Raw genomic sequence first — 22,079 nt, 5'->3', positions numbered from 1 at the left:
ACATCATAATTTATTAATACAGAATACACAGTTCATTGCTGTTAAATGCCATAAAAAGCTGGAAATAGAGCAGTTTCTCAGAAGGCATTGCCAATATGTCAAAAGAAAGATTTCCTTGATGCTATCTCAGCATGCGTAAGATTCTCTCCAAGTACTTCAACATTTTGGTTGTTCCACCCTGAACCACTCTGCAGCATTCAAAGGCAGATTTGCTGGTGATTTCCCCAACATCTGACGTCTCCTTCCTGCCTACCCCGCTCCTCCCAACGCTTTGCTCCTGTCATTTGCTCAAATCGACTCCTCTATGGGAAGGAAAATAAAAAAATACATAGCCAAATGGTGGGGACAGAGCTGGCTGGCCCATTTATACTGCTCCCGTTGATGTTGGTGGGGCAGCAGCACAAGCCCACGTGTCCTTACGGCTTCCCTGTGACAGTGGGGACACGGAGCTGCACGCACAGAGGAGGGGTTTCAGTGCTCCGCTGGCCCCAATGCAGCTCCTGGCTCGTAGGAGGGCAATAAATCAGGCTGTATGCACTTGGGCCCCGGGCCAGCAAAACATTTAAGCACCTGCTTACCCCTAAGCTTTTGAGTAATTCCTCTGGCGTGAGCTAAGCACAGGCATCACGGCAGCCTCCCGCTTCCCACGGTCTTCCCTTGCGAGGACACGTGCACCACGGCCCGGCTGAATGCATGGCTGCCGGCATCGCCTCCGGCACGGGACTGCTCACCACCCACCTCTTCTTGCTCCCTCCTATTCACAGACCTAGTATTCACTGTCTAACTCTGCAGACCCCAGTCCTGCTGGGAACTCTGTGGGTGAGCCCCCGGGGAGACCCACCAGTGTCTGAGAGGCTCTGCCAGGGCTCCCAGCACTGGATTCAGCTGCAGAACAATTTTAGAGTATTCCAAGAAAAAAAAAAAAAACCACTTCTGTTGGTGTGCTCTCCCCAAGCACCAGCGTGAGCCAACATATGGACAAAGTGCAGTGACCACATGTCCACAACAAGACATCCCTCTCTCTTTTAGGTAACGTAAACAGTCTTCCTGATATGAATAACTTGCAGCCCTGGAAACTCGCTCAGCAGATGTTCAGCTCCATGCACTACCAGTACCTGCACAGAAGCACCAGTCCTCATCGCTAGTCCCTGTCTGCCTCCTCATAAAACGTGCCTGGCTGTGCTTTTGCAACTTTTGGAAGATTCCTTTTGGCTTCCCAGGATATTAATTTGAATTTTTATTTGTGTTAATTTCGTACTTTCTGTACATGTAGTCAGCTCCCTCCCACTGAAATGCACCTATTTCATCTGATTCAGTTGGTGTATGAAACATGCCCTTTGGGTGCATGGTGTTGCGTGGGTTCACCGAGTTATGCTCTGCATGCCAGTAATCCCCAGGGGAGCCACGGCGTGATGAGCTCCTACCTGCCTGCTCGGTGTGCACACAGACACAGGCACTTGATAACTCCCGGCTCCCTGGCGAGACAGATTTCCCTCCTGTTCATCAGCTGGCAATGCAGACTTTCTGCATGCTATTTGCCTGTCCAGCTCCTCCACAAACACGCACACACGTGTGTGCTCGCACCCATGTAGCCATGGCGGCACACACGCTCAGCCGTTTGTGCACAGCCAGCCCCCGTGCAGAGCCGGCGCCTGCACGTTGGCAGTTCGCTACCCCCCTTGAATCCCCCTCTTCTCTGGGCTATATGTGGCATTTCGAAGCTCTGACAATCTGCTCCAAATGTTTTCCATATTTGTTCAGCCTCCTTGATTCAAATACCGGGAACAACTCAGCCAGCACAAAGCGAAGCTTTGGGGGGCAAAAAAACTCACACCCCCATCAGCGCGCACACACACACACACACGCACGTGAAAACCTAAAGTTCATCGGCATGGGAAAGGAGGAGGAGAAGAAACCCCAGCACAGCACGTCCCTGAATAACCAGAGCCAGACAGGGAAGGCACCCGAAGGGGAGAAAAGCACCGACTCGAGCAAGATGCAGGAGTCCGCGATGAAGAAGAAGAAGAAGCAGAAGAAAACCAAGGGGGATCCCAAAACTGGCCAGGAGGAGGAATCCCACACTTGTTGTGGCTGCCGTTTCCCGCTGCTGTTTGCTTTGTTGCAGCTGGCATTAGGCATCTCTGTAACAGTGCTGGGCTTCCTTATGGCAGGCATCAGTTCTTCTCTGCTAGTCAGAGACACTCCATATTGGGCTGGGATAATTGTAAGCATAAAGTCTGTTTCTCCATGAAGTGCCTTTGCCAACATTAATGCAAGCTGCATGACGCTCCACTTTCGACTAACCAACTGCATGCACAACACCATTTGAGTTATGCTAACTATAAATATTCCTGGGATTAAATGTCTGGGTATACTTTCCCAAGGAAACTGCTCCTGCAGAATAACACAATCTTTCGTATTCTTCCCTGAAATACCCAACAGACCTTAAATAAAATACAGGGTTGCTGTTCACTAGATGTATGTATTAGCTTGTGCTTTGCAGTGAGCTCCTGCCTGGTGATGCTGAAAAAAAATGTTGATTACTTACGCTGCCTTCCCTCTTTCCCTACCAAACCATAACAATCAGGTTTTAGAAGTGAGAGCATAACTCTGTAACTCGCAACTTTTAGCCGGGCGCGTTGGTAATAGCGAGAGGAGAGAAATGGCTGTCTTTTGAGCTTCCCTGCTGTGCTGTGTTGAAGAACCGTGATTTAACCCCCTTCCTGCCTGCTGCTCCCCGGCTTGTCCCACACCAGAGGGACAGACTGCACGTGGCCGTGGGGAGGGGGACGGTGCTGGCGGATGGGTAATGTGGCAGGGAAAGGGAGCCTGTCCCAGGGCCCACCGGTGGCTCCCGCCAAGTCACGCGCAGTTTCGAGTGACACGCCAGCCTCGCCGCACGGGCTGGCGGGGACGGGGTAAAGGGCAGGGTCCTCACGGGCGTAAATAAGGGGGAACCGCCAGTGGGGAAGCCCCGGCTGATCCCCAGCGCTGGCTGCCCCTGCAGAGGTGGGGAGGAGGTGTGGGGTCTTGGTGCCGTGCGCGGTGTGGCCCCGCTTGGCCGTGTGCTCGGGGATGTGCGGTTTGCCTGTGGAGAGACAGGGTCGGTGATTATGAGCCTGGAATGTGCCATGGATGCAATTTAGCATGCAGGTTTGTTTCCCTAGGCAGTAGGCTTCAGGAAAATATATACTGATGTGTTAGCGCTGTTTTGGGTGGTGTTAGACTGTAAGAACTCCCAGCAAATAAATTTGTGTTTAGGTACTTAAAGAAAAGATTTCTCGATGCACTAAACAGCTATGGAAGCATCTCCCATAAATGTAATTCCTTGCCAGTTGAAGGATTATCTGAACACCTGAACTGTTTGGGGTTTGCTGTATTTATCCTGGTGGACAATCCTCCAAAGAGTGGAAAGAGCAGGACCTGAGCTCCCAAAGGAAGAGCTCCTCTTACTCACCTCGCCCTTCTTGTTTCTCTTCTGACCAAAGAGGTATCTAAGAGTTTAGCAATGTTTCACAAGGCGAGAGCCTGCCCTTGCTCAGGAGGAGAACTTCCTCCTGGGGTTTTTGCTGTTTCAAGTCAGGGGGTAGTATGGATGATAAAATAGCAGCATGTGACATTTTCACTCCTCCTGTTTATTTGGGGATTCTGGAGGTCAGATTATCTCTTCTCCAGACAGCACTTGTAGTATCCCAGGTTTGAAACAGCTTTTTCTATTGAAAAAGCTGACACGCAAAGACTGGTGAAAGAGTGAGCTGGACTGAACTAGCGTACAGCCAGGGATGTAAGAAAAGCCATGGAAGCAGCCCCTGGCCCATGTGAATGTCATCAGCATCCAAACAGCGCCCATCTGAGACATCCGGATATGCCTGATCTCCCTTGGGGAGGCCTGAAACCCCACCAAAGTCACTACTTTCTGAAGACCAAGCTCTAATCCCTCTCAGTTTTAGCAGCAGCCGCCAGCAGTAGTGACATTTAGATGCCCACACGAGGCAAAGCTCAGTCGCTTTCAGAGTTCCCCCCTGAAAAACAGGCAAAACTTGCTGTGTGCGTTCCTGAGCTAATCCCCAACTCAAAGCAAAACTCAGCTCTCAGCCGTGGTGGTCATGTTTTGTACCAGGAAAACCCCTGGGGGAACACATCTCCTGGGACTGTGCTGGCTGTGGGGGTCAGGGCTTCGTTTTGGTTCATGTTACTGGGTGCCCCAGCTATCGGGAAGACCAGTGCACGCTGTGGGCTGCAAGTATGGACCCGTGGGGAGGGGTTACTGTACCTACGGTTTGAGTCTGATGGCGAGTCTCACCTTGGGCACTCTGGTGCGGTGTTGAGCCACTGTCATGTTGAAGTGCAGTTTGATTCCTCCCTGGCTCAGAATGGCTTTTGGTGCCCCTCTGCTTGCCCTCAGGGTGATGGCAGGGACTGTGTGCTGGGGGCACGCCGTCAGGCAGGCTCCTGGGGAACCGCACTGCTCTCCTGCACCCTCAGCCCAAAGCAGAAGGGAAAGAGGGGTCTGACGCCAGCAGAGAGGGCAGTAAAAGGGAAACCAGTGCTGGAAAGGAGAGGTTGAGGTGGTGGTGCAACCCCAGAGCCTCCCAGCAGGAGAGCACATGTGGAGCACTGGCCATAGACGATGCATCATGGGAGTAATGCAAAGCATATACATGAGAGGCAAAATGCAGGAGGTACGACATGATGCTGCATTTACTTTGTTCCTGTGCTGTGATGTCTCCATGGAGGTGCTTGGTGCCCACTGGGACATCACATGGAGATGGCCAGGAGCTGCTGAGCTGGAGTTTCTGGGTGTGCAGGTCACGGGGTGCTGCTGGTGAGCTGTGGTGGGGAGCGTGCTGAGGACTGGCCTCCAGAGAACTGGGGGGAAACTGGTCCTTGAAGGAGGACCCTTGGCTAGGACATCCTACGTGTGGCTAGAGGTCCTATGGGCTGGCACTTGGGCTGCTGTGGGAGGCTGCATGGAGGGCATATAGGTAGGGGATGGATGACCCACGTGCTGCTTGACAACAAACCTCATGGCAGAAAGTGACTTCCCGAAACTCATTTATTTGCACAGAAATGAGCAACAGAACAGAAAGATGTGGTGTAAAATACCAGAGCATATTTGTTTTAGTAGCATCCCACTCAAGTGCTCTTTTTAAAGGACTTGATTAGTATTCAGAATCAAGAACTTAAAAAATCTATTATCGAGACCTTTTTAGCAACATTAGAGATAATGGGCGAAGCTCATTCCTAGTGTTACTCCTTTGGAATTACACCAGGGCTGGATTTGACCCCACGGCTGTTAATGCAGGATGACAGAAAAATGAAGGAAAATTGCTAATGTGTTAAATAGACCCTGATTGATTGAAAGATTTTTTCTTTCTTCTTTATTAGTGGCAAAATGGTGACACTGTTCCTTGCTAAAAATCAAGTGCTTTAGTGCATTACCATGAATGAAAAGGAACTTATTTAGAGAAGCAGCTAGAGTAAAATGCTACCGAGGAAAATCATGCAAGGCAGTCCAAATTAAACTGATTCAAAACCTGACCACCTAGGTTTGTGAGGATAGCACAGGCCAGGGATTGGGTTCACCATCCTGTGGAATACATGTGGCCAGCGATCTGCTGATGGGGAGCAGAGGAGGGCCTCAACACCAAAGGGGTCCCCCCCGAGGGGTGCCTGGCACCAGCCCTTCCCTCCTGCAGCTCCTGCAGAAGGAAACGATACAGCTTGCATTGCATCAGAAGCATTTCACTGTGAAACCCTGTTAAAACCTACTAGTTCAAAATGCATTTAGTCCGAAATCCGTGGGGCATTAGTCAGAAACCAAAGGAAAGGTTTATGGACAGAAACCACAGCGCCTGCGTGATTCACCACTTCTGCTTCAGCTTCAACAACCTATTCCCTGTAAAATGCCTCTGCCGCATTGCTAGGGGCAGGCAAAGAAATGCAATTAAAAACAGTGAGGGTGGCATTTGTTTCACCTACCTGTAGCCATTTACAGCGAAGGTGTCCAGGTCTGAAGCAGTTGCCTGGCTCCTCCATGAGACCTGTCCTGAGCACCCGAAACTGCAGGCAGGACCACCCCAGCAGTCTCTTCCTTCTTGCTCTTTTAAAGGAGCTTGGACAAACTCTTCACAAATCCACCCAGGAGTGCAGGGCTTTATTATTTTTTCTGTGTCTTGCCACTGACTTGCTGTGTAGCTTTGGGCAAGTTACTTAACCTTGCTAAGACTTTGTTATTTCCCCTGTAAAGTGGGGTTAATAATGGCTATCCGTCACCCCTTGCTTTGAGATCCTTGGATGAAAAGTGTTGCAGAAGCAGTAGATATTAATGGTATCCTTTTCATTCTTTTTCATTAGCTTGTGGCCTTTTGACACCCAGAAGAAGAAACGATGTATTTTTCTTTGAAAAATCTGCTCTTAGATTATTTCCACTGTGATCAAAAGTAGAGTATCAGAGTTTTCACAGGCAAGCTCCCTTTCAGCCCCGTTTTGCAGACTCAGGCGGTTAAGAAAGTTACAGAAATGCTTATCAGAAATGATTATCCAGGGTGTTTATTATTTCTGTCAGAAAGTTATTTTAAATCCATATATATGTATGGATGTACATAAAATTGGGATTTTTAAAAATATTTTAAAAAAAATCTGTTTCTCAAGCAGCTCACCGTGGCTCCAGCTGCCATTTATTTTATTGCAAAAAGTGTCTCAAAGGATCTGCCACAGGCCGAGCCCACAGCCCAGGAGCTCTGATGCTTCTCCCTGCTCAGGCCCTTCAGGGCCACATCTCCCCAGGTGTTTCCTCAGGCCAGAGGGTCCCTGAGGTTTACCCAAGGAGTAGCCATGGCTCGTTGCTTTTTGGCATCAGCGTTCAAGCATTGGCTTCTCTGCCCTGGTGGAGTGAGGCTGATGTGGGGCTTTGTGGTGCAAAAAGCAGGCAGACTTTTAACTGAAAAAGCAATTTAATTATTCTTTATTTACCTGGAGTCAGAAATGTTTATGTCTCTAAGTTTTTATACTTTTTTTAAAGAACCTTTAAAAAAATTTAAGCCAAAACTTTCACCAAAGGAAACAAATTCTTTGCTTTGAGCATCTCACAGACAAGGATAGGTGAGACAAATGAAGATCCCACGATGGCTGGAAAACCAAGCTGTGAGGGACAGTTTGCAGGAGACGGGCGAGAGGGCGTGCATTGCATGGCAGCATCAGGGAACAGTGCAAGACAACCTGGGCTGGCAGAGGAGTTTGGCTGGCTTTCATGCTTCAAAGATCTTTCAGTGCTTAGTACAACACGGGTAGCAAACAGCCAGGACTATCTCCCAGTGCGGCGTATCCCTATCAGGTGCTGATAATTGAGATGTTTGTTTATTTGATGTACTTCTGCATGAGAGTCTGACTCAGACGGTGGGTCCTGCCACTGACTCAGCACGTGCTCGTGGGCTGGTAAACCTGAGTGCCAAAATCAATAGCGCTGCCTGTAACAGGCAGTGCTGACCCAGCCTCTGCTTCTTTAGGTTGTCAGGGTTTGTGTTGTTTTGGGGCTGGAAGGGCAGGAAGGCGATGCGACAAGCTCCCTGCACCCAGCACCCTCTTTGGCTTCTACAGCTCTCGGCAAAGTCGCTCCGGCATCCCCAGTTCCCAGGGAAGCTGCAAGGCCCCTAAAATTAAGCTGAACTTTTGAAATGGTAGAAGATGACAACAGGGAGAGGCCAGGGGTTGGGATTTTCACCCTGAAAATGGGTACAACGATGGAGATGTGTATAACTGTTAAGGAGAAGCTTTGAGAATGTTGCTGTGAGACAGATGCTGAAAGGATGGAGCATTGTATACAGGCGTCTGGGGAAAAAAGGATGGTACCATGCTATAAAGTGATATAAATTAGAAATTGGGGTTAAATGTGTCCTGATGATTAGCTGGAGTTGGTTAGATCCATGCTCCGCTGGACCAGAAGGGATTTGCTGTACCTGTAGCTGTTCCTATAATGCAGATGGTTTTCCTGGCTCAGCATAACAAAGCAATTCAAGGGCCACGTTGTCTCTGACAATTTCCCCACAGATGAGGCTCTGTAGATGTTTCCACCTAAGAGCCTTTCTGCAGAGGGTCTCTCCCATGATAAAATGAGGCAAACCTGTACGGGCAAACCCCTGTCAGCCTCCTTGCCTTTCTCTTTCCGGATCCTCCCACCTGCTGGATGTAACGTTTTTCCACGAGGCCGGACGCTCTGGTTGCACGGTGGTGGCCCTGCCAAACATCAGACAAACACTTTATGCGTGAGGCAACCTTTTTATCTTCCTAGAGAGGGTCAATAATTGGGAAGCATCCCCAGCTAGAGCGAGAGGCAACTGATCCCCTTCCATATTGATATGGGGGATGATTGACTGTTTAAAAACCGCTGCAATGTGTTCTCTTTTAAAGCCTGAAAGGAGAGAGACACTTTCTTGTTAGCCCTGGCCCCTTGCTGGGTTTTTTTGTTGTTGCTTTTGACACCTTTTTGTGCAGCAATTGTGGACATGGCTTTCAGTCAGGCTTTACCTCCTATACAGCCTTGCTGGGTTTTTAACTTTCGCTTGTTATTAGGGAAACCGATTTCAATTTTTAATAAAAGGTGACACTTAAAAACTGGTGCCATCAAAGCAGCTAATGGAAATTATAGTCGTGCAGGCATCCATTTTTTATACAAGCTAGCTTCAATTAGCCATGGGCAAACATCAAAAGGTTTGAGGGAGGACTGCCTTCAAGAAGAGCCTCCAAGTTTAGGTATTTAATTGAACCTTCTCCAAAGTATGTTAAACTCTGGATGGCATGCAATGAGGTACGCTGCATGAAATATGCTCTGGTGAGGTTTCCAGTGCTTGTTTATAGCCATATATATGTAGCACCAGAGCTGTATTCTTCAGAGCCCTCTGCCATTAAATCTCATCATTTTCTAAGAGTAACTATGCATTGATGCCTCATTAAGTGAAATCCATACTTTTATGTTGATCAGGTATAGAGTGGAAAATTTGGATGGGAAAAAAATGTTGAAATGTTACCTTTCAGAATGGTTTGAGAAGGTAGCTGCACACCAGAGGTCTGTGTGATACCTGGTCAAGTGCTGATCTAATCCTGGACACCTCTGTGTTTTAGCCCCCTGGTCTAGCTACAGCCTCAAGGGGAAGGAGGGAGGAAATCAGAGTTTCTGGCTGGATTATGTTTGTGCAAAAAGCCTAGGTAAGATTTGGAGAGAGATATTGTTCAAACAGGTTTCCTCAGCCTAGATAACCTTTTGACTATATAGAGATGATGGCTTTCCATAGCTTCATAATCGTGGACACATCTCAAAACGCGAGCCGTGTTCACGTAGCACTCTAGCCATGCTACACTTCTCACGTTGCAAATCACTGCTGGCTCTGGGAACTTTTAAAATTTTTTTTTTTTTCCTTCCCTCAGGCATTTGATCAGCCAGTACCGTATTTCTGACTTAACAACAGTAATGGACTGCTGCTGCAGCTCCTCGCTTTGTAAGTGATGGTAGCCTTTGCAGTGCTTTGCCATGGGAATTAAATCTTACCATAGCACAAGTGACCATTTTCACTGCTAAGCAACTGACCTAAACAGCAAAGATCATTATGGAAAAATATGATTTCATTTGATTATGAACGTTCTTGCAGGGTTTTGATGACTTTACAGAATTTAAAAGAAAGTTGTGCATCTGCCACGGTGTGTTATCGCATGGCTTGAAGGGACCTGTAGTAAAGACATCATTATTTTATTCTGTAGGTGAGGCAGGGATGGTCAGTTATTATGGGTTTTATGGCTGTTAAGACAATGATTTCCTAGATGACGATGGCCTTTGCCTGCAACCACAATATACATGTTTATCATTATTATTACAGCTATTATTTCTGGAAGTAATTTATATGCAACTAGACTGTCCTTAAATCTAACGAGAAATCTATAAGGGGAAAAAACCATTAAGGCGCAATACCTCTGTGTGGCAGACTGGCTTCTTTTACATGTGGTAGTGAGACCCAGGCTGACCTGAGGCTGATGAAAGCTGGCAGTGAAAGCTGCCTGTAGCACCCCCTTTCATTGCAGTTTCCTCAAACCTCATAAAGCGAATGAACATCAGTGTCGCTGTCTGCAACAGCCTGTACAGACGTCTGGCATCAGAGGTGATTCTGGTTCATAATGGCAAAGCCAACAGGAACGTGTTCTTTCTTGCATCAAAGTCTGTGTCCAGTGGGAGTGTTAAATTTGGTGGATAACATGGTTTCTCCAAAGCTGTGGATGGGAGCTAAGCCTTGCCATATCTGATAAGGTGGGTGAGCCATCAAGCCAAAGATCACCTCTGAGGGTAAGCCAGAGACTTCAGAGATAGCTACAAGAGATAATTTCTTTACCCCTGTCCCTACAAACAGAAAGATCCATAGTGTCGTGAAGTGAGGAACTATAAAATAACTTGTCCATAGTGGAAATTTCTTCCTAATTCTGTTACTAGCAGTTTTTCCCCTGAAGTTTGAGAGTTTACATTCTTATTAAAAAGGAAGAGTCTACCTGTGGGTCTTAGCAATGCTGTGTGGCATTGCACTGCGAATGTTTGAGAGGTATTGTCCTCCAATGTGTTTGCTTTCTGCCCCTAAAGGTTGTTGCAGGAGGTTCTTGCTAACAAGCCCCCATATAAAGAGCAGATGAGCTATACTATGTCTTTGTGAGTGTTTGCAGCATTTGTCTTGTGGTGTGGTGTAGACCCAAGATGCTCCTTTGAACCAGGTTTTTGCCTCCTTCCTTCATTTCTTGGTGGATGTTTTCAACTATCCTGCTTTACCAGCCTCATGTGCCAGGGTTTCCAAGATGGTCTGGGTAGGAAGAGCTTTGCTGGAGAAAACCACCTATTCTATAGCAACACTCAGGCTAAAATTGTAGCAATAACAAAAGAAAAACCAGTTTCACAAATATACAAGGGAGAGATGCAGACAGATTAGAGCAATCTGTGGTTTTGAAATCTGTCAAAATAAAGCAAACCACATTAATATGTCAGTGTGCAAAGAAAATGAATGCAAACCACAGCGGAAATTTGTGCCCTACGTGTTCATATTTCCCCCAATTATGTACATTACATAACCATCTTCATCACTACCACGGGGTGTCCTTGTGCCGCTCCTACACCTTGTGCTTAGTCCTTGCGGGACCAGACGCAAATGAGCCGCAGGGAGGTGAGGACAGGGAGAGCAGCTCCCTTGCCCCGAGCCTCATGGTCCTCACTGGGTGGCAATGGCTGTGGGCTTCGTCCAAACACCCTTCTGCATTGCCACCTGTGTTTGTTCCTGTCGGACATGACGAGCCTGTTTTTCTCATCCGTGACACTTTTAAGAGGTGTAATAAGTTCAGTGGGAGGGACAGGACTGGCTGGTGCAGGAGGATGCTGGCACCGTGCTGGGAAGGGCGTCAGCCCACTGTGCTTCGGTGGCAGCTGGATTTCTTCAGCACGGCGAGATTGGCTAAAGTAAAGCTGATGGTGAGGGATTTGGGGTACACAAAGCTTGAGATCAATCTTCTTCTTTACTGCTTGAGTTCTGGTTTTGAGATGATTGGGATGTGTAAAGGCATGCTCCTTGCAAGTGCCAAATGTGCGTTGCGGTACGGTTGCAGTCTCACTGTTGAACCATCTGTTTCGCAGCAGTGTGTGAGGCTCCAAGCTGTGAGAAACACCCAGTTGTGCTAGCCAGTGTGCGCGTACAGGGAGAGCTGGTTTGCCAAAGTCCTGAAGAGCCAAGGACTGCACGCTAGATCTCCATGGGTGCAGGGATCCTCTCAGGCAAATCAACTGGGACCCATTCCTAAATGCGGTTGGGATCAGGTCCCGTTCCTGCTGAAACCTATAGGATCTTAATTCAGTTCTCATGACAACAGGCTCTAGGTCTCTTTGGGGTGGGGGGAACCTGGAAAATGTCTACTGCTATTTCGATTGTGGTTTAAAAAAACCTAATTCCGAAGTCACTTTTCAGCACTGAGATGTTCCTGCCCAATGGAAGGAACATCTACTGCTTCCTGCTAAAGAAACAGTATTGAAACTTTTCTACAGCATAAACTTTTAAGTTTTTCAGCCAGCCCTAGTGAACAGTTGTTCTGCCTGGATTGTGAACTAGGGGATTTCTCAGGGTATGCCTTAACCAAAATTAAATCTGTACCCTTCCTAAATACATCTGTATCACATCTGGGTCTTTTTCTGGACAGTACTTTTCTAAATTTAAATTCTTTCCTTGGATAACCTTTCACGTCACTATCTATTCAGCAAAGGGTGTGTTAGTCCGTCTGGAAAATTTTGAAATAGGATCTTGAAATAAACTTGAGTTGAAATTTACTCAGCATAGGAATGCATATTTCTAGATTTCCAGATAACAGTTACAAGAGCTGATCTAATTAACTGCTATTCTGCAGCTCTTATAGAATCTATTTTATTTGTATAACAAATGCACATCAATTGGTGGCAAGCAAGTGCTAAAGCAAGTTCAATTGCATTTTATGTTGCGTGCTTTGTCAATAAGGCATAGGAAATATATGCTTCACACTGGGATATTGCAGTGGCTATTGAAGCACTAGGATGCAGGATTACCTAATGCTACTTAGCAATCAGCATCAACAGCATCCATAACGTTCCTGCTGTAATGCAGCTGTCTTAGTCACTTAGTGGGTCCTAACAAATATTTACTAGAGGATTTTTATAGTTATTCTATTACACTTCACAGGTATAATTCAAAACTGATCTATTAATAATGTATAAAATAGAAGTATAAAGCTGTTTTCTGTATAAATGTTCCACACTTCGGTTTGCTCCAATGAGCGAATTTATCATTAAAGAACCGAAACGTAAAACATATATGGGTTATAATTCTCAGCAACATTATTTTTTACCGTCACTTTAAAAAACACACATCTCTGGTTAAAAAAAAAAAAAGTTGGTATATTGTTATAAAAGAAATACTTAAGCCTTCTGAAATATTCTGGCCAAGACTTGCCGGAATCCTGATCCAGTGTAATCTTTTATAAATACCTCTCTACAAATATGCCTCTTCAAGTATCCCTGAGTATATTATTTAAATCCCAGAGGAACTTTAGAAAGCGCATGCAGGAATGGAAATCCTTTTAAATGACAGTCTTTTGTATGGGAAGCTTTCTGAAGCGGGAGGTCTGATCCTGCCGCATTGAAAGCCGGCAGGGTTTTTGCAGGAGTTGTACGAGGCACTTGATGGTAGAGAGAAAATTCCACCATTGGTTTCTGACTCTGCCCTCGGAAATGAATGCAGCTCTGTCGGCTTTCTGTGGGAAAATGGGAACGGGAATAGGAGAGCGGGCACAGTCCCATGATGTCTCACAGGAGTAACCTGGAGGCAAACCTGGCCCTCGGTTCATGCAAGTGTAAATGCCCACTAGTGTAGCTGAAGCAAAGCAAGTTTGATTTATTTCTCATAACAAGATCCTTCAGCACCAGATCCTGAAAATACTTAGGTCTGGCTTTGACGTGGGCAGCCCCTTTGATTTCACATGAATTTGGGGATGTAACGTTAAGCGAGTGTATTTAAGCATTTTTTTTTAGTTCTCGCTGCAGGTTTTTTCCTTCAACCACTACTGCCCCTGTGGGACTTTATCATTTGGATATTACTAGAGATATGATCTCCTTAAGATTTAAGTTTTATGGGCATGTTAATTGAATTAAAAGATTAATATACAGTGCAAGGGACCAAGGACATAGGCAATTAATCCTGAGAAATAAAACATGGTTGAGTCATATAGGAGCACTATAGGGCAAAAAAAACCCCAGCACTGAAGGACCTTTGGCAAGAAAGGTTGTTTTTTCCCCCGACAACCCTGTCAGCTACGGCTGTCAACAATAAAGAGAAGAAAACAAATAAATTGGAGGCCGTGTGTAAGTCATAGGACCAGAATATAAATACACATGACATGGAAAGGAGTAAATAATACTGACGCTTTCTTTAGAAATGTTCTCAGGCAATACTTCCTATTCATGTCCTACTGAAATGACATGAAATAAAACTTTATGGGAAAAAGTGTTATTAATCACACAGGTTCTTGAGGGACATGACTATCCGTGTGTTGAGAGGCACTCTTCCTTTACAGGGCTGCTGTCTAGTGCCTTACACCAACAATGCAGATACAAAGAAAAGTTTGGTATTTTATGCATCAGATCATAAAAGAAATGTATTTAACTGTTGTTGTCTAAAAGGGTGGTTATGCATTTTTTCACTGCAGGTCAAGCAGTCGCCTGTGAAGCTGGAAATCTGGATGTGAACAGCACTGCCAGAGCATGCAGCGAGCAGGCAGGGACGGGGCTGTGAAGGAGCCCTGCACTCCTGCAGGCATCTCCATGGCGTAGTCCCACCCCTGAGCAAAGACAACTTGCACCTGGGTCTGGCCCGAGATGGCAAATCCCACTCTCTGGGAAGCAGAAAGCCTCAAATTAATGAGAAGTCTTCAAAACCCCCGAAGTAAAATTACGGGGGAAAAAATATGGATTCTCGCTGTAGTCACTGAGAATTTAATAGCTATCATTTATAGTCAAGATGCTCCTAGCAAGGAGGCCAAGGCTTGTTCCCAGCCCCATGTAAAGACAAGCCTTAGCACCTTTGAAAGCACGCTGGCTGATCTCGGCTAAGGTTCCCACTAAGGCTCATCACACCTGGACCTTTTTTAAAGGTGTGATATGAAGTGGCATTTAAAAAACACATGCATGCCATGGACTCACCTGTTTTTCCAAAGCAACCCAAACACGCACGGATTCCTCCAAGCATAGCTCCAGCCGCCAACAACGCCCTCTCCCTCTGCGGGTGCAGTCAGGACTCCTTGCATGCCCTGACCCAGCCCCGGCAGCCCCATGGCGGCACAGGGAGCCCTCACCGGGCGCCTGGGGACCTGGCTCCTCTTGTCCGGGCAGGGGGGAAGCTGCCAGAAAGCAGCAGTCCAGTTGCAAAGCTGTGGCTCCTGTGTCCTCCTGTGAGGTCTGCTAGCTGGTCCTCCAAAAATGTGGGAGAGGAAGGCACTTGACTGGAGTGCCTAGCGCCATGGGAGGCCCAGATAACACTACTTTAAAAAAGAAATCGTATTTATTGGGCTAGCTCCTCAGAGCAGGAGCTTCCCTCCTTACGTGGCTGGAAAATGCCTGCCAGTGAATATCTGCTCCTGCAAATAAATCTCAATCTTCAGAATTAATAATAAAGACAGCTAAATGAATAATGAAGTGCATAAATACTTTTCCATTACTGTTAACCATCAGCAATTACTGCCACAGGGCTAAAATGCAGTCTCAGATTGCAGGGGAGATGTCTTCTTTGGTAAGGTGTCCACTCTAGGAGAGGTTGAAAGCCTCTGCTCTAAAGTGTGCTGCTTCTTATCCAGCAGCAGCTATGGTTACTGATTTACAACCTGTACTGGTGACATAAAAACCCTGTCAGCATCCAGTAGAACGGTGCTTTTAGGGCTTGCAAGCCCAACTTCATAAGCCGCCTTCTCCTTTTTGATAGTTACATGGACAAAAACTTGAAACACATCCTGGAGGCTGTGTCTTTGTAGGTCTGATTCAAAAAGTCCTTCTGAGTAAGTTTTTTGTGCCTTGGTGTCTGTAAAGTGAAGGTTAAAGCTCTTCCCTCCTTGCAAGCGCATCCACACATACGAGGCTCTTACACGCATGGCTGTAGCCCCTACTCAAACAACTTGACTTACACACTGCTCCTGGAGTTACAGTCCTGCTAACACAGAAGGGTGTTTTGGCTTGAAAAAGTGTTATTTTTGTGTCTTTTTTTTTTAACTTTGACACATTTTACATCTCGTCCCTTGCAGGTCTGTGTGGTGTCATTAGTGGGATTTGTTATGCTTTGTATTTCGTACCAACCTGATGAGAAGACGTGTGTGCAGTTCACCATAAAGGTACCTTGACTTTTTTTAAATTTCTTTTTCTTCTCACGTTGTTAAATATAATCAGAAAAGTTGATACTGGCGATATTTTTAAGACCACATGAAAAGAAGTGAAAATGTACCTGAAATGCAAGAATGGTTTTCTGGTATTTTCCAGGCAGCTAAGGAAGAAACTGTAGCCTATAAAGGGGAAACTCTAAGAACAAATATTTCAAATCAGAACAAGATACCATATTATTTGCAAGGTTTTAAGAATATCAAAGAGACACAGATCAACAAAGCTGGAATAATTTGGGAAGTGTTCAGTGAAAGATTGAGGGTTACTGATTAAGTAGAGATATTCATAGAGAGCTAGGTAAGAAGTACGGTGGCATAAAATGGGTCCACTTAAATCAAGTTTTAATTTTTAATGTGATCTAAGAAGCATCTCAGCATCTTCCCAGCAGTTTTGCTGCTCACCCTGAAATAAGAAACTACATGGGCACAGGCAAATTAAAAAGTGTGGCTGGAAATCTCTACCCGCCTTGTGTCAGGGTCAGGCATGAGCGAACATGGGAAAGCGTTAGCAAACCATGGGGACAAGCATTCTTCCATGAAGCAAATTCCCATCCAAGCATTGCAAGAGAGGCGCAGACACTGTGCACCATGCCCCGCCTTGATCCCCCAAACTGTGCTTCGTTGACACGGGTAAGCAACTAGAAAAGAAAGGCTGAGAATGCTTATTCCAGATGGGGCATTTTTAACGCCATTTTTCTGGGCTGTTTTTCCTTATTCTTGTAATTTTCAGGGCTCTTAATATTTTGCAGACACGTAATAACCAAGAAAAATACCGATGCAAGCAACACAAAATAATAGTGATTATTAACTGAGAAAGGCAGAAGGAAATCAAATGCAAGGAGCAGCTTTTCGAAATCTGGCATTCATCTTCCCTTAGAAATTAGACCCCGGTGTGTCTTTTGTGCCTCTCTCAAGCTTCTCCCGTACTTGCATAAAGAAAGGGAGAAGAAGAACAATTGCTTCTGCCCTTTGATTGCCTTTACATCCTCGCCCCGTCACCTTTACACCCGTAAGTAAGCGTTACAGCTGCCCAGGGAGCTGCTGGGCTGGGCGGGAGCTGCCACGCCAGGCTTTTTATTGCTTGCCCTGCAGCATTAAATTGAACTTGGCATCCAAGCAGGAAGGGAGTCATCCCTCGTGGTGGGAACGGCATGTCGGGCTGGGCAGCTCAGATGTCTCTGCCACTCTTAGCAACACCACCCACCCTGGCAGTGAGGAATGTGAGCCATCACCCCTGCAAGAAAATAAACATTTTTAAAGTGCTCCCCAGGTGATGTAAAGTGGGTTATTCCTCATCACCTGGCAGAATTAGAGCTAAAGTCTCCCTTGAAAGACTTCTGGTTCAGTCAATAGCCCATGGACTGTTGCCTACCCAAAGCACCCTCCTCCCCAAAATCCACCTTCCCGGCGTTTCCTATTGCAGCATGCCACAAAACTCCATCATTCCCAGGCTGTTCACCTCTCCTGTCCCACGTCCCCCCTGGGAGCTGCTATCCCACAGCGCCTCCCCTCCACATTGCCTCTCCAGATGAACGACTTCTGGCTGCAGGACACGTACCTATTTTAAACAAAGTAGGAGCTAAGAGTCTCCTCCAGGGCTTGGATCACACAGGACTCATCTAAGTCTCCAGTATCACTTCTCAGATCTTCCAATGTCAGTTAAAGACTGTCTCTGAACAAAAAAATGAACATTAGCTATTCAGCGACAAGGCTGAGGATGCAAAATTACAATATCACAGACAAAGCCAAGCAACTTGGGTCGTTCTCTCGTCCTCGGGGGGCCTGATGCACCGCATCAGTTGGGTTCAGCTCTATCTGCCTCGACTGTCCTCCTGGAGACCGGCTCCCCAGCCCAGGCCCTGCCCTCACGCTGGTGGCTGGTGCCCACTGAGGCTGCACATGGCTGCCAAGCATCATCCTACAAGAAAATCTTGGCCAGGCTTCCCTGCAGTGCAGTAAGCACCCCAGGATCGCTTGCATAGCCCAAGGGTCACTTTGGGAGGAGGACCACAAACACACAGGCCTGGGGGATTTTAGTCAACCCCCCGAGGTGCCCCTATGACCACTGCGAGTGACTCCCTTGGGGTGGGAAACAGGAGGAGACCCGTGCAGTCCTCTCTGCCTTCCTCCCTCTCAACAGCTGCTTCTTTCAATTCACACTTGCATGAGCCCTGGATCCTGTTAAAGAAGGAGGTGTTAGAACTGCTTTCGGCAGAAGTCCTTTCCTGAGACTACTGAGGGTATCTGCAGCACCCTGTGCGTCCGTGAAAAAGGTAGACCACCACCCAAAGGGAGGGCAGCTTTGCCCTTCGGGGGGACAACGGCAAGTCCCAGGCTGAATTTCTGCCCGTGCCCCATTTCTGCGTCTGCAGGAAGCATGCTCTGCAGCACGGCAAAGCAGCATGCCCAGCTGTTACATGTGTATTTAAAAGGGGAGATCCTCTTCCCTTGGAAAAAAAATAAACCAACCAAACCCACATAGGAAAGTCTTGAGATCTCCTGTGGACTTCCTGGGCTATCTGCTAATATTTGACACATCACTCACTGTGGTCCTCATCATGGCATCTCCCACGGTAGCGTGACACCCTCTGCTTCTGCCCACCCAGCCCCAGCAGCCCATGACGTGACACACACCGCGGTTCCTGTTCCCTGCACAGGCTCATGCCTGAGCCACCACTACCTTCAAAAGGGGTCCCCTGGATCCACGTCTGCAAACCCATCTGGTTTCACCTCTGATAACTATGAGAAGCCTTTTCAATGAGGAACTCGATCCATCTTAGGTTATTTATTTTCTTTTTGGCACGGAGCAAAACTATTGCCAGTAAATATTGCTAAAATGTTTCTTCCTCATATGAGGAACCCAAAGGAGGATGGGCTGCCATGCTCTGACCTCATCATATGCTGTCTCTCCCCGCTTCCCTTTTCTCCTTCTATTTAAACAGTAATTGCAGTGCCTATCTCTCTGAAGCTGTTAAAAAACAGTTTTCCAGTGGCAAGTTCTGGTTCCTGGGCAGAGCTCACTACGCGGTTGCATTTGCGATGTTGAAGTTGCCTCCCCGTCTGGCATGTGATTAATCTGCTGATGGGATCTCAGCACTTGCTGTCTTGTGCTCTCTCACAGGCAGTATTTGCATTTGCCTCACCTTTGATATTTGGAAATGTGTTCATTTTCAGCAGCTCGCAGAGAGATTCCTCTGCAAACATCTTGTGAGAATAATAAGCTATTTGGAAATTGCCCTGTGTCCCCACGCATCTCTGTTCACCTCTGAGGATTGCTGTAAGAGCTGCCCGTGTATTTGGATTCTGAGATTTCCTTCCCTTTAGGTACACAACAGGCAAATTCTTGCTTACTGTACCTGTGGTGTAGCTTAGGCTGTGGATTTCATGCTATTTTGTCCTAACTTTGGATAGAAGTTGGCAGCTAAATAAAATACCTGCCAAGGGAGAATCAGGCACATCGTGTAGTCTTGGCTTAATATCTCATTTATTAGGGAGGCCTGATTCTGTCTTCTGCTGATCTGAATCCAGGGACTTCCAGCCAGTCCACTAGGACTTCTACATTGCAGAACAACTTTCATCCCTCAGAGAAGAGGAATGGTCATCAATGTTTGTCCATTTTCCATTTTCCCCATCAAACACATTTGCACCATCTTTTAAAGTAATGCCATCGGCTTATGAATGACCATATCTTTGTTTGGAGGGGGTCCATCAGTCAGTAGCGCTCTGTTTTCTGTGCGCTTTATATGAGGAGGTGTCCCCATTTTACAACTTCACCTTTCCCATGGACCTTTACCTTGAAAGCTGCGGGGGTAAAGTAATTGCATTTAATAAGAGCCAACCTAATTTTGAAGCTGCCCTTGGTTTAAGGCTGCAGGGGAAGTCATTAAATTTAATAGTAGCCAAGTCTTGGAAACGAAGATCTTGCTATAAGAATTCGATGATATGGGGGAGAAAATGTATATAGTGTTTTAAGATCTGCAATAAGCCCAAATATTTTTTTTTGAAGCTGGCAACTGAATAGGAAGATTGATTCACGCTGTAGATATAAGACAAATACACCAGGAGTGTGAATTTTATCAAGACATACGTACTTGGAGTTTCAAGGTCATAAAAAATGCTTTTATATTGATAGTTTGCTTGCGGTATTGAGGTTAAGAGAGAAAGAGAGAAGCTGCTATTTAAAATAACAGATTCCCAACCATGCCATGTGTCTGACAGATAAGTTGCCAAGAAAAATAAATGTTTTTACAGTGCTGAACAGAATCAAAAATGCTATTTTGGCTAAACACAGAATATGATTTTAATATACATTCACACATATTTTGTATGCAGCACAGCAACTGCCAGTTCCAGCTATCAAAGCAAGGGAGGTCCATATGCTCTGGTATCCAAAGGTCTCAGGTGCAACCCGGAGTGACAAAGGCTCTGAGTTGCTGCCGGTTTCCATGAGTTTGTGGGGGTGGACTCTGCATAGCTACCCTTGATAAAAGCCACCCTATTTTAAAGCTGCCACTGGTGTAAGGAGTAGTGGGGTGACAAGCAGGCCCTTGTCCTTCTCATGCCATAGCACTGGGAAATGAAAGGTGCTCACTGCTCTTTCACACCTTGGAAAGACTTCTCCTCCGTGTTTATGGGGCAAGTTTTGGAAGGAGATTGAGCACAGCACGCACTTTCTTGTGGAGATTTGCATTCCCTTTCCACAGTAGGACCTGGGAAGCAAGCAGGCTGCCTGCATTCACAGGGCCACAAGCAGGAGATCAGCCACCTCACTGCCTGATTTGCAAGTATAAATCAGATTAGTTTGGGCATGCAAACCAAGAGCCAGGAATAACACATGAGCAAAGTTTCAAAAACACCTACTTCTCAGCGTAGCCTGGGATAAGATGTCAGCACAAGCCTCAGTCTGCTCAGCTCTGCTTCAAGGCAACTGCACTAATTTCTCTCAGCTGATGACTGTAAGTCTAGCCAATGCAGGTACAACAGTAGAGGAAGATGCTCCCTTCCTCTCTGTAAAGCTTCTGGCTGTATAGAGACACAGATTTCTTGGTGCTCTCACCACGTCTCAAAATTGCAAGGCGATACTCCTATAAAATATGCAAGGCAGAATTACTAGTTCTTGAGATGACCTGCTGAACTTTGCATCACCAGAGAGTTACAGCTGTCTTGCAATTTTTGAAGCACACAATGTCCAGATAGTATATTGAATGCATGCATTCCTTGTGAAGTACATGTGCATGCATTCGTTCTGTGTTCCTTATTCTCTGTGTAGCTGGAAAAAGAGTGTGTTTTTTTTTTTTCTTTTTTTTTTGCTTTCTTTCAGCTGATGTATTTTCTCCTGAGTGCCCTGGGTCTGGTTGCCTGTGTTTTGGCAGTGGCTTTTGCTGCACATCATTATTTGCAGATGACAAAATTTACCTGCGATACCATCCTCGAGTCCTGTCAGTGTAAACTGGACACTGCAGACCCCCTCGGTAGGACCTTCGTCTACCAGGACACAGCTGACTGTGGCAGCCTCACCAGCATGCTCAACCTGTACTTACTTCTGCAGATGGTTCTCAATCTGATCGCAGCCCTGGTGTGTCTTTTGGCGTGCTTTGTGATGTGGAAACACAGATACCAGGTCTTCCATGTGGGCGTTCGATTCTACCCTTTAACTGCTACTGAAGGCCAGCAACAGAAAGTATAGGGTCTGGGCTGGCGGGGGGTTGTAGCCAGGGAATGGAAAATGTCAGCAGACTGCCACCATAGACACCACGGATGGATGAGTGTTTATAAGGTTTTTGACAAGGAAAAACATTTACACAGTTTTAATGAATATATTTTTCAATCATTTTAAGAGCATTTCATACGGCTGCTCTTGCAAAAGGTCTCTTGTGAGATTATGTAGAGGTCACAAAGTCCTAAAGATGCAGCTGTACAAATACTCACCAAAGAGGATCTTTAATAGCCATAGACAAAATGAGAGCTTAAAAAATCTTTGGGAACTCATCTGCAGGGCTACAGCTGTTAAGAAATAGGGTCCATTTCCCTCGCTGCTAAATATCTTTTCTTGCCTTCAGAGAAGCTATACTGATTTCTACCAGATAAGGATCTGGTCCAAACTGCTCAATTATAATTAT

General features: G+C 46.3%; 1 protein-coding gene across 1 annotated transcript; it reads left to right on the top strand.

Annotated features, from left to right (window-relative positions):
• Positions 1–1,705: 1,705 nt before the first annotated feature.
• Positions 1,706–21,696, top strand: SSPN (sarcospan). Its single transcript, XM_050914123.1, has 3 exons — positions 1,706–2,224; positions 15,829–15,915; positions 21,281–21,696. The coding sequence occupies exons 1-3, from the start codon at positions 1,706–1,708 to the stop codon at positions 21,644–21,646; spliced, it is 972 nt and encodes a 323-aa protein (XP_050770080.1). The 3' UTR covers positions 21,647–21,696.
• Positions 21,697–22,079: the final 383 nt, after the last annotated feature.

The sequence above is a fragment of the Gymnogyps californianus genome, chromosome 1 (genome assembly GCF_018139145.2).
Source record: "Gymnogyps californianus isolate 813 chromosome 1, ASM1813914v2, whole genome shotgun sequence".
Classification (NCBI taxonomy): Eukaryota; Metazoa; Chordata; class Aves; order Accipitriformes; family Cathartidae; genus Gymnogyps; species Gymnogyps californianus.
Note: the sequence above shows the minus strand (reverse complement) of the source record. Positions and strands in the feature narration are given on the sequence as shown.

Coding starts and splice junctions, on each gene's coding strand:
- SSPN (XM_050914123.1), top strand. CDS start 1,706: ATGTGGCATTTCGAAGCTCTGACAATCTGCTCCAAATGTTTTCCATAT. Junction 2,225..15,828: donor CATATTGGGCTGGGATAATT/GTAAGCATAAAG, acceptor CGTCCCTTGCAG/GTCTGTGTGGTGTCATTAGT. Junction 15,916..21,280: donor GTGTGCAGTTCACCATAAAG/GTACCTTGACTT, acceptor GCTTTCTTTCAG/CTGATGTATTTTCTCCTGAG.